This window comes from Erinaceus europaeus, chromosome 19 (genome assembly GCF_950295315.1).
Source record: "Erinaceus europaeus chromosome 19, mEriEur2.1, whole genome shotgun sequence".
Lineage (NCBI taxonomy): Eukaryota > Metazoa > Chordata > Mammalia > Eulipotyphla > Erinaceidae > Erinaceus > Erinaceus europaeus.
Window position 1 is genome coordinate 54740748 of NC_080180.1, and position 15912 is coordinate 54756659.

A 15912-nucleotide genomic window follows, 5' to 3' on the forward strand; every position below is an offset into this window, starting at 1 on the left:
GAGACCTGCAGCACTACTTCACCTTTCATGAAGCTCCCCCCCCCCCAAGGTGGGAACTGGAGGCTTGAACCTGGGTCCTTGTGCTTGGTAACACATGCACTTAGCCAGGTGTGCCACTGCTTGGCCCCACAGTTTATATTTTAAAATTTTTAATTCCCTGGAATGACTACAATTTAATTGTGACAGTTTTTAAAGGAATTGAATTCCTTGAAATTGAGTGGATTTTTTTCACTGTCTTGCCAATTTTAATCGAATCTCTTTTGCCTCTTATGCCCAGTTTCAACACTAAAGGGACCTCTCATGGGTCTTTTTAAAAATACTTCATTTCAGTGAAAGATACAGAGGGCAAGAAGCACCACAGCACTGCTGAGCTCTGGCTTCTGTGTGGTGCTGGGGATTGAACCTAGGACGTAGGAGCCTTCAGCATGAACACATTTTTTTTTCTCATAAGCTTTATGATGTCTCCCCAGCCCTGTTGTGGATCTGGTTTGTCTTTTCACTGAATTGTTTTCTCTGTGGTCACCATGGTAAATACTGATGACTACAATTATACATGTGAATGGTCATTTTATAATTCTCCTATGTTAAGTTGGTGTGTTCTGTAAGTTCCTCACGTGTATTTGCAAGTAAGTAGATGGTGTCTGGTTCTTTAGGAAATTTTTGAATCTATTTTTCAATAAAAGTTAAAATCTTTTTTTAATTTCCTCTTTTGTTGCCATTGTTGTTTAACATTGTTGTGGTTATTGATGTCATTGTTGGGTGGGTTTTTTTTGCTTTTTTTTTTCCCTTTTGTTGCCCTTGTTTAACATTGTTGTGGTTATTGATGTCGTTGTTAAAAGTTAAAATCTTAAAGTGAACCTGAAGAAGTAGGTTCTCACCACACCTCTACACTGAACACTGAGCTCTCTCTGACAGAGTCCTCCAGCCTCTCGAGCATTGGTCCATCTAGCCATCTACTGCCCAGTCCTCCATTCTACAAGCAACTGCTATTAAACTCAGTCCTAATTCTTTGACTTTAGTTAAGATATCTGCATTATTGTCCAAAAGATAGCGCTTTGGGTGTAAAGGTCATCATGCTGAGAAAACAGGCTTAGTCTCGGGCTGTTCTTGGATAAGTCAGAACACATGACCACTTATCTGTACTTTCCTAAGACTTCAAAATGGGGTCCTTAGTTAGTGCTGTGATTTTTTTTAATATTACATTATATAATATGTGTCTTATTTTAAAATACAGAGTGGGACAGATACTTAAAGACTGTGAAAGTCTATGGGTTGGTGTGTGTGTGTGTTTTTTTTAATAGCGTTACGGCCTGTGTCCTTACTAGTTAGTTAGTTGTCCAGTGTGAAATCATCCAGATACCTGATGTCTCCCCACTTGTTATCACACTTTGGGTTTCATTGCTGTCTCCGAAGTTCAGTGGAAATACGCGAATCACTTTCTCTAGAGGTAGCATTTACCCAGGTGACATGGAGACTGTGGGAGAGGCTCAGCTGGGCTTTGTGTCCCAGCAGCTCACAGTACAGTGGCGTCTGCAACAAAATAACTGCCTAACGTCAGCAGATGGGGGGCAGCAGCCCCAAAAATGAACTAGTAAGAGGGCTGGAGACCTCATTAGAGGAAGCCAAGGCAGCATGTAGCCACTGAGCTCAAGAGGCTACTTGGCTCTTGTCAGGCGTTCTCAGGTGGATGGTAGGTGGGAGTTCTTGGCTCATGTATGATTTCCTTGAACCATAGGCTGCTGTTGATACATGAAGTAAGTCATCCTTCCTTTGAACACTTACCTCTTTCCCTCGTACTGCTTATGTGATCTTGGGCAGCACATTGAATCTTTTTATTTATTTATTTATTTTATTTAAAAAATTGAAAAATAAAACATTCATGTAAAAATAGGCCAGATAACACATTGAACTGAAATTACAGAAAATCCAATCAATCACTATGTACATACTAATTAAACACCTAGTATTGGGCTAACCAAATGCATGCTCAACAAACACTTTTCAGCTCATATAAAAAGCCCTTTTAGGATCATGTGATCTAATAAACAAGCAGGAACACAAAGGGGGGAAGCACCGGACCAGCCAGTAGGAACTAGAAAGTAATTTTTCTCCCTTATTTCCTTAAATGATTGTGGAAAAGATTACATGAAATAATTACCACTTGCTAAAAAAAAAAAAATACGTGTTTTTAAAAATGCTGTGTATGATATTTTTTTAAAAGTTAAGCCACTGTGTCTTAGAAAAGGAAATGCAACCTGACAGATTTAAATAAAAATCAGTTATTTACTCACTGAAGATCTGACTGAATGTTTGCTTAGTGGGTCTAGATGAGGTCTAAGGCAAGCTCATGATAGGAAGTTATCAAACATCTGAACTCATGATCTGTTAATACTGAATTGTAAGGAGTGCTTTCATTTAATTTGCGAAAGTTTTATTTTACATAAGACCAGAACTAAAACACCTAAAGCAGAATATTTTATCTTTGTGTTCTGATTGTTAGATTTTTCAGATCACAACAGGTGCTCAGTATGTTCTTGCTAAGTTCAGTCCAGAATTCATCAAATTCCTGGAAGTAGTGAATCCATGATGAATCTGGTCATCTGAGGCTCAAATTTCTATAACTTTACTTCTAGCACTGTGATTAAGATCTCACTAATCAAGTTAATCATCATTGATCTGTTACACCATCTCATTTCAGGGTTGACATTTCTAAAATTGATCTGTTCCACAGTTAAGCACCCTTCCAAGGGTTGTGTCTGCACATCTATAGTCAAGTTAAAGAATAAAGATAATGTCTGTTATTCTATGGTGGGTGTCTGCTTATCCTAAGTTATCATAACTGAAGCATATAAGCAAATACACACACACAAAAGCATTTCACAAATGGAGGACAGAATCTGGAAATAATGCACAAAGCTTAAATTATAAAGCCTACACAAGTTAACTAAAAAAAAAAAAAAGTCAAAACCATTAAGTTCTGATTATAAAAACCAATGTATTGCATGAAAGCACATTGAATCTTCCTGGTCTCAGGTTGCTCATTACACAACAAGAATCCTAGCAGTAGCTACTTGTGAATTACTCAATTAAGGCCTGGGGTGGTGGGGATTGTGTAGGAGAACACCATGGCTTACTCAACAGTCCTGGGGTTTGAAGGCCCAGGTTCAGTCCTTAGTCCCACCATAGGACAGAGCTGAGCAGTGTTCTGATTTTTAAAAAAAATGTTAAAAAATACTTAAGTTGATTAATTTCCATAAGGGACAATGCCTGCTGGTTGATAAGATACTTTTCCTATCAATGTAATAAGACAGAGGATAAGTCATGCCGTATGCATAACATTAACAAGTTTAAAATGATCAAAAACTGATCAGTGACATATTAGGTCTAGGAAAGTCAGTAATTTTTTTCCCGTCGATGTATTGATACAACTTAAATATTTACATTTGTGGGGTCAGGTGGTGACTCACTCAGTAGAGCACAGATATTAAATTAACCATGTGTGAGAATGCTGATTCAAGTCTCCAGTCCCTACCTGCAGAGAGGAAACTTCACAAGCAGTGGAGCAGTGCTGCAGGTATCTCTCCTTTTTATCTCTCTCTCTCTCTCTGCCTCCCACTATCAAAACAAGAGGGAGGAAAGAAAGATGGCTGCCGGAAATAGTGGAGCCACGTAAGCCCCACTGATAAACCTGGTGGCGCAGAGAAAGAGAGAGAGAGGATTATAATGGTTCATTCAGAAGCTGTTGTGTGGCTCTCATGCGTCCTCTATAAAGGTATTGTAATAATAAAGCACTGTTTGATTTATAGATAAAAAGACTTCATTAGAATGTGCAATTAGACTTCATTAGAAAGAAACAATCGAAGTCTATGAGATTGTAATTCATCTCACACTTAATCTGCATTGACCCTTGTTGTCTTTTTTTTTTTTTGTCACAGCCCGAAAGTCCAAGAAGTTGGGCAAGTTGAAAGGGGTTCATGAGGAGCCATCCCAGCAGCAGCAGCCCCCTCCCCCACCGCCCCCCCAGAGTCCCGAGGAAGGGACCACGTACATTGCCCCAGCGAAGGAGCCCTCGGTCAACACAGCCCTGGTCCCTCAGCTCTCAGCCATCTCCCGAGCACTTACTCCGTCCCCTGCTATGATTCTGGAAAACATCGAACCGGAAATCGTGTATGCAGGCTATGACAGCACAAAACCAGACACTGCTGAAAACCTACTTTCCACTCTGAACCGCCTGGCGGGCAAGCAGATGATCCAGGTGGTGAAGTGGGCAAAGGTACTTCCAGGTGAGACATCCTCTCCTTGCACAGCCTGCATCCTGACCTAGACCTAGACAGGGTGGTGCTTAGCACCCTACCCCCAGCACCCTTGGGACTGTCTGTCAGATCCTGACATGGCATATTTTTAAAAAGATACCGGATTCATCACCTCTGTAAAAGAGAGCTGAGAGAAGTTAGGATTGAGTCAGTTCCACTGTTACAGTAATTACCCATTTTGAATGGTGGTTGTGGGTGTGGGAGATGACGACCTGACATTCTAATAAGGAAAACATACACGCTGTTTGTGGAAGCACAGAGTGAGTCCACAGCCAGCAGCTGGAAGCACGTCAATCTAAGCGTAGGCCCAGCAAGCCATGGCTCAGCCAGCAAAGTGCACAAAATTCTGGAAGGCCACCTTTAAATTGTCCTGGAAACTTCTAGTTATTTTTTCTACAGTAGGATTTTTATTTAACGAGGCCCCTAGTAATGTATAGAAACATCTCTTAGCATCAATCTCACATTCAGTGCTCTGAAGCAGTTCTGTTAGTTATCCATGGAGGTGACACCCACTGCTAAGGGAAGAAGGTTCAGATGCCAGTCTAGAGGAAAACAGAAGGGACACTAGAGGGACTTGAGGCCCAAGAAAGGGGGAGGCCAGCTGTCAAGGCTGTTTATTCTGCATCAAAACGCTGTAGAAATCTGGTATCATCCCAGCCCACTGGAGAGCAAGGGCCACTGTTTCAACCTATGCATGGACTATCTCCTGCCATCATCGCAGGTGTTAACAGTAGTTAGGTTACCCAGTATGTTAATGTGATCAGTTGTGAGTAGGATGCGGCTAGTTGTATTGGTCATGGCTCTTCTCCCTCATTGAATTTGAGAATTTGGGGTGAAATTGGAATGATGTGATGGGCAGGGCCAGACCCACGGTGCATGGCCCGTAAATGACTGTGAATTGATGAGAGTCTGAGGAAGGTGGCTGGCTGTTCAGTGCTGACTTAAGAAGCTTCTTCCTGGAATGTACTTGAATGCTAAGTGTGTGTCTGTAATTAATTGTTCTGTTCTTCAGGATTTAAAAACTTGCCTCTTGAGGACCAAATTACGCTAATCCAGTATTCTTGGATGTGTCTATCATCATTTGCCTTGAGCTGGAGATCGTACAAACATACGAACAGCCAATTTCTCTATTTTGCGCCAGACCTAGTCTTTAATGAGTAAGTACCTATTAATTAGCCTTCAGAAAATAAATGCCAGAGTTATTTGTTATGCTTTTTAATGAATGCTAAACAGATATACATTTGTGAAAGGATTCACTGATAGCTAGCAATTTTAAAGAGTAAAAAAAAAAAATCTAACATCTGAGAACTTAGAAGTCACTTCTCACAAATTTATCATGCATATTTCTGAGTATATATAAGTCCATATATATAAATCTCACATTGTAATATGTGATAACTGTCCCAAAAGATAGATGATCCAGCTGGCTTCAAAAACTTGACTGGTGTGAAGTTACAATTAATAAAAGATAGTCTCTTTGGGTATCTGTTCCAGTTGGGAAGATCATCTGATTTCTAGGAAATATGAATGTGGGTGTGTAAGTGTCCGTTTTCTCTAGAATTCATATAATGGTTGTTTTGTTAGCCAGAGGCATCTGCTCTATGTGTCTTTATGACAACCGTGATCGCCCCTCTTTACACCCATAAAATAAGTCAAGGTGTTATTCCATAGGAAAATGTATTTTAGTTGCATGATGCCTTTTAAAAGATCAGAGAAGTGATGGACCATTTGCCTGTGCCCATGTGCCCCTCCCCACGCTACATTCCCATCTCAGCTCTGCATGCATTCCATGGTAGCACCCTGCACTTTGTGACTGTTGGGTCAAGATACTTGAAATAAAAATGAGCTAGTGAATTATGATTGTCACCACAGCCATACTCTGAACAGGTGGCTCTCTCTAGAGATAAGAAAATAGGGGTTTTCAGCTAAGGGAAGGAGCCATTGAGAAATAGATGGGAGGTAAAAGAAAGAAAGGCATAGCAGCAGATGGAGAGAAAGCCCTTTGTGCCAGGATGCCCACACTGTACCAGTCGTCACTTCCCACAAGCGCCACATCGCCCAGGGTAGGGCATGTCTCTGAGACCGTTTCATTCCAGAGATGAATTAGGAGCATGAGCTGATGGAGTGCGAAGTGACCCTTCCTTTGGCAATTAGTCCAAATACACAGTTCCAGTAATGAGTAAATTTTCACTCAAAGCATGAAGCAAGGCCCAATAACACACACACACACACACACACACACACACACACACTTCAATGCACTTGTTTTCCTCAGAAGTAAGTTAGTATTAACTAATAGTAAGGCTGTTTTAAAATATGGTCTGTACACCAAAATTAAACAAAAAACAACAACAACAAAAACCAACCTTATTGGGACTGGGTGGCGGCGCACCTGGTTGAGCACATGTTACAATGTGGAAGGACTCGTGTTTGAGCCCCCAGTCCCCACCTGCAGGTGGAAAACTTTGCAAGTGGTGAAACAGAGCTGTAGGTGTCTCTCTGTCTCTCTCCTCTCTCACCTCCTTCCCTCTTGATTCTGGCTGTCTCTATCTAGTAAATAAAGATAACATTTTTTTAAAATATTTATTTTATTTATTTATTCCCTTTTGTTGCCCTTGTTGTTTTATTGTTGTAGTTATTATTGTTGTTGTTGTTGTTGGATAGGACAGAGATAAATGGAGACAGAAGGGGAAGACAGAGAGGAGGAGATAAAGATAGACACCTGCAGACCTGCTTCACCGCCTGTGAAGCGACTCCCCTGTAGGTGGGGAGCCGGGGTTCGAACCGGGATCCTTACGCCGGTCCTTGTGCTTTGCACCACCTGCGCTTAACCCGCTGCGCTACAGCCCGACTCCCCAGATAACATTTTTTTATCTTAAAAAAAACGTATTAAGGAGCTGGGTAGACAGGGATATACTACTGTGTCTGCATTGGATTTCATCTTAACAGAAGAGTAACATGGTCCATTTAATATTGTTTATTACATTTAGTGAATCATAGCACAAAGCACATGCAACGTAAACGGTTCCGTTCTAATCATTTTAATGATCCAGATCAGTGGCTTTAGTTACACTCACATTTTTTGTGAGTTTGCAGACATGGTGACGAGCCACCTCCAGGACCCTTTGATCCTCCCAGACAGGAATTCAGAGCCCACTGAGTGACCAGGTGGTGGCTCAGCTGGCAGACCTCACATGCTACCATACAGGACAGCGGGCGTTCAAGCCCCCGGACCCTACCTGCAGGGGTGAAGCTTCAGAAGCAGTAGAGCAGTACTTCCGGTGTCTCCCTTCCTCCTCCTCTTCCTCCTCCTCCTCCCCCTCCTCCTCCTCCCCCCCCCTCCTCCTCCTATTTTTCTCTTTCTTCTTCTCACTCTCTCTCCCCCTCTATCAAATAAAAAATGCCCCTGGAAACAGTAGAATTGTATAGGCACCAAGCCCTAGTGATAACCCTAGTATCGAAAAAAGAAAAACTGTTCATCATAACTTTACATTCTCCCTTGCCCAATAATGTCTTCTCTATGAATGTCCCTAAATATTTCATGTGACATGTGCTCACCCAGATGTGCCACCGCCCGGCCTCAGATATTTCATGTAAGCAGCATCATAAAACACGTGCCCTGTGGCGTCTGGCACATTCACTTAACGCGCTGTCTTCAGGATCTGTCCATCTTGGGGCACATGTCAGCCTGCCTCACAGGGACACTGTGCTCACCCACAGTCTGTGGCAAAATCCATCCTCACTGATTGCAGGTCTGTCGCTGAGCCCACCAGTTGCTCCCCTCTTGTGATCTTCAAGTCGTGGGCAGACCTTGGCAAAGCGGCCGCGAGCCTCTGTCTTCTGATTGCAGCTCTCATCCTGAGAACAAGCATCCTTTCAAAGACTGTTCATTGCCATATATATATTTTTGCACTTATGTGCTTTTTTGCTGCTGGCGTCATGATTTAAAATGATCCCCAAGCATAGTGCTAAAGTACTGTCTAGTGCCTCTAAGTGTGAGAAGGCTGAATCACCTTAGAGGTCAGATGCAGGTATTAGAGCTTCTGCAGGTGAGACGCCGGGTTCCTGGATGTACTTGCCCATCAGCTTCCCCGGCTCTTTATTCTTTATACTTAGGATGAGGGGAGAGACCAAAACAGCGCTCCACTATGCATACAAGCCCATTTGCTGCCGCCCACCGTGCTCCCATGTGGTACCTGGAGTCAAACCCAGGGCCTCACGCGTGGCAAGGCATGAGGGCGGAGCTGTTTCCTGACCCCCTGAGAACTGCGACCAGGTGGAATGGCCCAGAAGGAATGTGGGTCTTACACTAATACCATTTCGTTCATCCTAGGCTGGGATTCTCCCCCGTCGCTGTAATGAAGTGGCACTGAACAAAACAGTGCTATTTGAGGGCCTTCTCTATTTAAAACAATGATATTGATAGTCATCTGTGTTTGTCCCAACTCTGAAATGGATCTGAGAGCTCCTCAAGATCTTATCCTTGGGCTGGTGGAAGGTGAGGAGAAAAGGAATGATTCAGGAAAGCACTCTGGCTTCTTATTAAACATTAGGGCAAAGATATGAGCTCATGCTTTAAATAATAGAACTTTTCTTATTACAGACTCAAAACTTTTCAAATAAGTATTAAATGATTAATTATTCAATTTTACCTTGAAACAGCTTATCATATATTGCTACAGATCGCTGCAACTATTCAAATTTCTTATCAACTCAGTACACATATTAAAATTCCCATTTAAGCCAGTAATGAAATTTCTCCAAATTATTATCTTTTTTCTCATTTTAATTTCTGAAATGAAGGTTCAGTGAGACTTTAAGTCTTGGTCAGTGCTTTTGGAATTAAAAGTGTCTTTGAAAGTATGTTTACATTGTTTCAAACAGTAGCCCAGGACAAAGCTTTGGGTGAGCTCTCAGTTTCTGTAGTTCTGAGCCTTTGGTCACTGCCCTGCGCTGGTTATTTCTGTGGGTGGCAAGCAGACTCTAATTCTTCCTTGACCCCGCAAGCTCCGCCCCCACAAGCCCCGCCTCCTTTTGACCCACTTTGGAAGCCTGAGGGAAGTGGTACCTGGTACCCATCTGTTCTTTCACTCAGCAGAGAGTACTTGAGCAGCTGCAGCACCTCAGGTGCTGTGCCAGGCACAGCTGAGTAAACCATGGCGCTCACAGCTGGCAGGAGGCGGGTGGGATGGTGGTGAGAGCAGAGGCCATAGACCCAGTGAGGAAATGCCCTCTGCTGGGACCCAGAGCTTGCCCATCCCTAGAGCATTGGCCAGGACAAACTCATTCCCTGGGGCTGCACAGAAAGAGGAGCCATGCGACCTGCGTCCGCCCAGGGGCAGGGCTCAGCTGCGTGGGGTTCAATGCCTTTTTGCAAAGGCTCCCCCAGCCTTCTGGTTAGCCACAGGGAACTCTTCTGGTGCCTGCGTCCACCCCCAGCCTTCCCTCCGGCCTTGATTCTTGCCTTTGACTCTGCGGAGGAGGATGGCTCTTTCTCCCCTTCTTGTCTCAGCACAGACAGGACCTCCCCACCCACTAGCCCTAGCAGGGGCCCTCCACCCCATCCCATTCACAGGTTAGCTTTTTTCAAAGTTGGCTTCCTACTCTTGAGTCCCCAAGCAAGCAGGAGCCTAAACACGTGTTTCACCTCTGCTGTGCCAGCCCCCAGCACACTGCCATGGGGGAATGCTTGATGAACTAATTAATTTGGAAGAAAAAAAAAAGAAAGAAAGAAAAGCTGTTTCAGCCTTGTTTCCTGCTGCTGCTCTGTGTAAACTGTGTAGCTGCATTAAGCTTCCCCTTCCCCAAGTCCCTCTCTGTTCCTGAGGCTGCACCCGCACACTGCTTCCTCTTCCCTGACTCCCCTTACTGTCAGAGTCAGGGGTGGCTTCTCCCCACCCCAATCCCCCCTTTTTCTTCCCCTGAATTTCAAATATTGATTTACCAGTGCATTTAGCTGCAGAAAATCCATGACATACTTGATAAGTGTGAATGTGACAAGTGTAAATGTTTCATGGGAAGTAACTTTTTCCAAAAGGTTGGAAGAGTGGGCCAGGACTGGAAAGGTGTCCTGGCGACATGGATCTGTGGAGTATGTTTGTGGAGGTTGTATTTGTTTTAGGAAAATTACAGGCTTGAAAGAAACTCTTCAAATGGCTGGGGAGATTGCATAATGATTATGCAAATGACTTTCATGTCTGAGGCTCTGAAGTCCCAGGTTCCATCCCCAGCACCATGACAAGCCAGAGCTGAGCAGGGCCAGGTCTCTTTGTCTCTCCTCTCCTCCCCTTCTCCCCCGGCAGAAAAAAAAAAAAAAAGTAAAGAAATACATGTACACGTTATATAACACATGTAAAATATATAATTTATATATAATGGGGAAAAATAGCAAGCGCTGTCTGTACACTGACCATGTCACAAGATGTTAGATTTATTCCGGCAGGAGGTTTGCAGCACCAGGGAAAGGGTCGGGGGTGGGGGAGCTCTACAATTCTTGAATGAAGGACCTGAAGAAAGAAGGGCTCACCCTTCAGAGCAGAAGGCTATGACTTGTCCTTTTTTTTTCCTCTTTCCCCCTCATTATGTTTCCTCCTCCTTCCCCCTCCACTGCCCTTAGCTTACTCTCACTTTTTCATATTTCTCTATTCTAGCTCTAGTCTCCTCTCTCTCTTCCAGAATCAGACAGTATCACCAGATAACCACACTCATTAAAATGTCACTTCCCCTGCACAAACACTGAAATCCGTGTGTAGACTTTGATCTCCTTGGAGGTGAGGTTGATGGCAGCTAGTCCTTCACCTCCAGTGTCACCTTTGTGTCTCCTCTTTCTGGAACCAGAGCTTTTTTTCTGACAAACTCCCCAGCCTTGGCCTTAAAATCTTCATCAAAATTTCTGTTTTAGATGGTACTTGGTAGAAGAGTGACTTTGCCTTTCTGAGTTTTATTGGGGTTTTTTTCCCCCCCTTTTGCCTGTTTTTTGTTTTTGTTTGTTGTCAGAAAAACACTGATGCCAACTGGCTTCCATATCCACCCCACCCCCGGTGCTGGTGGTTCAGTGAGGGAGGGGATACCATACCCACCTCCCATTTATTTACCAGGATACCTAGCATAGAACTTGACAAAGGAGTTGGGGGCTTCCTGCTCAGGACTCCCAGGGACCTGCCACCTTTGAAGTATTGGCCTTAATTCCCATGGCTTCTGAGCTGTGGACAGAGACCCAAAGGATCATTTGTGTGTTTTTCAAGAGACACGTCATGGGTCATGGCCGCTGGGTCCTGATTAGAGGAAGTTCATAAGTTCACAGAATTTCAAAGGAGAAGTGAAGGTCAGGAAATGTCAGCTGTGCTCACTCCACAGCTCCTGTAACAAGTGACAAGGGATTTTTCCCAGGGGGGGCAGACATCTAAGGTCCCCCAGCTCCCCCTGAATAGGCAGTGAGTCCGTGTCCTCTCCCAGGAGTGTGGGGCAGGTGTCAGGTTCTCACCACTGCCATGCAGTGGCCTGGTGGCACCAGGCTGGCTTCACTCTGTCGTGAATGATAGGGTTGTTGACAGTGTCCCGGACCCTGTTCACAGTGTCACTGCTTTGTGACAGCTGTTCAGAATCAGTAATAAGAAAGGGCACGTCACTAATCTCGAGCTAATTAATCGAACACTGTGGTTTTCTTAGATAAGTGATTTTCTCATCTTACTTAACCAAAGAATCAGCCTTCCTCTCACAGTATGGTGCCCCAAAATGTTTGTGAGGCCCAACTTGAATTGTGAAGCGAATCCTGGCTGTGACAGCAGTGTCTGCCAGGTTGGCTTGTTCCCCCAGATGAGCCAGACTCTCCAGCTCTCCAGGTAGGAGTCAAGTGAGCACTGTCATTCTCGGGTGCTCAAGTTCAAACCCTCACGTGCTCACACTGCACTGCAGTCCCCTTTGCAGGTGAGAGCCCCCCCCCCCCAAGCTGGCCTCCAGAACTCAGCAGCACGAACGGTTGAACTAAAGCAAAGGCCCTTTACAAAGCAAGGCTCTGTGTGGTTCTCCATCCGGGAAGAACAGGCCTCTCCACGTTGCAGATGAACACTAATTCCTTACGGCACCAGGGGCAAGTGGTTACTCTCCCCTTTGACCCAAGCAGTCATGGAGCAAGACTTCTAAATCCCGCCCTGAATGCTGCTCACATTCTTGAAACTCCCAGGCTGTCAAATTAGACTCTCAGCTTGTTAGAGCACCATCTTAATAAGAAAGGGAAATGAAGGCCGTTGATTGATTGAAGTTAAGCAATGCCTTTAAGTATAAACCCCAGATGTCCCTGCTTAAAGCAATGGCAGTAGCTCTCTGAAGGTTGTCTGTCTCCTCAGAAACCATCTGTGGCCTGCCTACCATTACATTTCTAGAAATTTAAGATATGCACTGATAGCCTTCCAGAGTGAGCCTGAGTTTGATCGGAGGATCTTGTACTTTCCTTTATTTCCTGTGGGCACAGCGGTTGGTTGTGGTGGTAGGTGTTAATGTGGCCTACACTCGTTAAGTGCTCTTACGGGTCCAGGCATCCTGCTGGGGCCTTTAACTTTAATGTAGCAGTTTAGTGTGCAGGCTCCCAGACCGAGATCCAGATCCTAGAATGCCACTTCCAGAGACACGTTCTTACTTTCTTTTTCTCCCTCCACCCCAGTGGAATAAGTAAGTCGCTGCCATCTAGTCTACTGAAAGGCTAAATCCTGCTTCTCTCTTTGGAGCAGAGACTATGCTTCTGGAGCAAAATGTGCATTCTAACCAACATTTCTTTCCCCACAAAGCTGGAAAGGTGGTTCAGTGGTGGAGCACGTGGTTTGTGTGCATGAGGCCCTGGGTATGAATCCCAGCATTGAATGCAAACAGTGGTGGGATGGTGCTCTGGTCTGTGTCTGACAGTGAAACAGCAGAAGCATTCAGGTGTCCAGGTCTGAAAACATCCTGTGAATGCCCAGGCTGGTCTCTGTGTCCCTGTAGTGGAAGACTTGTCACTGACCAAAGTGCCTCTGTCTGTAGAAGTCACTGACATTGAACTGCTATTCCTTCCTTTGTACTTTGCATTTGATTGTGTCCCCGCTCATTTTTTGTGGGAGAAACACAGTCACATATCTCAGATGCAGATGTGTCCCACATGGACAATCGGAGGCTCCAGGAAAAGTGGCTTAGAAACCACTTTCCTTAGCTTGATGAATTGGAACTGGCACGAGGACATTCAGCCCAGTTTGGTCATGCCCAGACACATTTGTAATGTGAGTTATTGTCGTTACCCCCAATTTAACTCTCACTAAAATGTGCATTTTCGTAGTGAGTTATGGAGGTGTGTGTCCTTTCCTCCCCTGAAATCATGTGGCCTTCTACCCAAATGGTGCCGCCATTTTAAAAATATATAAAAAGCAAAACCACAAAAGTGTGCTTTAGAATGAACTCAACTTTGAATTCGTGGGGAAACTATGGTCACCATGTAACTGTTAGGCCCCTTCTAGATTTTCAGATTGTCACATATTACTTTGGTCTGTGTAACATCTGCAAAGCCAGTGGGACTTGTGATCCTTAGATCCGAGGGCAGTTCTTTGAAAAGGTGGCAAACCAAATGCTTCCTGAGCTTTCTAGCTCTGACTAGGATTGAGCATGTAATAAGGAAAGAGGAGTGTCACAGCACAGAGGCCAGACAGGAGCCACTCTCTGGCACATGATCTTGAAAAACAAGCCACAGACATCCTCCATGGTTTCAAGACCCCAGAGGCTGCGCTCTGCCCTGGCTGTGCACAAACGATGTACGGTCAAAAGGAACAGATATCAAACCTGCAACCAGCAAAGACCCTCCTACACATGTTATCTGGTGTGTCCGTTAAGGGAAAACCTAGTAGAAGATGAAGTAGAAGCAAAGAACCACACGCTGCAATCATTTAAATGTCCAATTTGAGGACGTTTCCTCTGATTAAGATTTCAAAGAAAAACACACACACACACAAAAAAAAAAACCCTGTTTCTGCATGATGTTTTATTTATTTATTTCTAAGGAAAACAGCAAGCTTGAGACAGGGGCCATCTGTCACAGTGACCATGTAGCGAGATGTTAAATTTATTCCAGCATAATGGTGCTATTTGTAGTATCAGACACAATGTCTGGCGATCATCAGTGACCGTGTGTGTGTGAGTCCTGTTATTTAGCTGTCCGTGGTTAGACTGACTCATGCAGCTGCACACCCGTCTAAGGCACGTACACACCTACGGGCATTTTATGGGCATGAGAGTGTGTCAGCAGGCTCGCTTGTGAAGAGGTCTGTTCTTCAGATTTCAGGGACCTCTTGAGACTCCAAGGAGCTTGGGCCCCCAAATGTGCCTAGATTTGCTTTGTTTTATAGATCTCCGTATTTAAAACACAAGTGAAAGGCAGTGAAATCCAGTGGATTTACTTTTCTCTGTGGAACTGTATCACTTGGATAAGGACACAGACTATCAAAGGGATGAGCGTCACCCGTTGTTTAATCCAGAGACTTATGTGAACTATTTTGGAGGTCTCTTTTGGTGGTTCCTTTATGGAAGGAAGTCGTGTCTTACCCACCTGGAGGTGTTCAGGTGACAGAGGTTGAGTTGGATGCAGTGTTACAGAAGGGCCCAAGTCAACAGCTATCAGTGTCCTTTTCTTAGGCTCTCGTAGGTAGAGGAGTTAAGAGTCTCCTGTGCTTTGGCATTTATAAAATCAGTCATTGTGAAAGGATTGTAATTGTTAAGTGTAGATTCTCGAGAGAAAGAAGGGAATAATAAAGATATCTCTGTCTTCCCTCCCCCTCAGGGTCCCAGTACTACAATAGAAAGGTCCTTGAAGGACTGTCTCTGAGTGACTGCTTCAAATTGTGGACTTCTTAAAGAATGTTTACTCTTCCCACTCTCAAAAAGCATTTATCACAGCCTTCAGTAAAAGCTTTGACACCATAAGACTAAAATCCCATCAAGGCACACAAAAGCAAACGGCAGCACGGAGGAGAGCAAAGCTGGCTTCATCTTGTTTTGGAGATCTCTGTACTAGAAAAGCAACTCAAAGGCTGTGAAATCCAGTAGGTTTTATTTATTATAAATTTTTAAAAAGGAATGAAAAAGCTGAAAATTTTCGGAGAGCTTGTATTAGTAAACACGAGTCTCTCTCTCTCTTTTTTAATCTATGTCAAAGAAAGCACTGCAGGTTAGGCCATGAATTACAAAGATTCTTTCTGTTAAAATTTTTAACTATGGCAAAATATCCATGACATAAAAATTGCCATCCTACCCACTTTTAATTGTGAAGTCCAATAATGTCAGGTAATATGTAGTGTTGTTCAAGTCCCAAGGTCCTGGTAACAGCCATTCTTCCTTTTGTTTCTGAGTTTAGCTGCAGTCGGTACCCCTTAGCTGTGTATATATAGTACTTGATGACTTGTTTCATTTAGTGTAATGTCTGTTTGTTTTGTTTTTAATGAGAGTAAGAGAGCATATGGTATGCCCAGGGAGTGAACCCTGGAGCTCTGGCAAGCAAGTCCTGTGCTCCACCACTGGGCAACCTCCCCAGTGCCATGAGTCTTTTTCTAAAGATGAATGACAAAAAGTGAAAGTCAGAGCTGGG

General features: G+C 44.0%; 1 protein-coding gene across 2 annotated transcripts in view; it reads left to right on the forward strand.

Moving 5' to 3' along the window:
* NR3C2 (nuclear receptor subfamily 3 group C member 2) overlaps window positions 1-15912 on the forward strand; it is a 335429-nt gene that overhangs the window by 284934 nt on the left and 34583 nt on the right. For both annotated transcript variants that reach the window (XM_060178985.1, XM_060178986.1), the window contains exons 5-6: window positions 3936-4283; window positions 5326-5470. In XM_060178985.1, the coding sequence (XP_060034968.1) occupies window positions 3936-4283; window positions 5326-5470 (493 nt within the window). The remainder of the gene's footprint in view (window positions 1-3935; window positions 4284-5325; window positions 5471-15912) is intronic.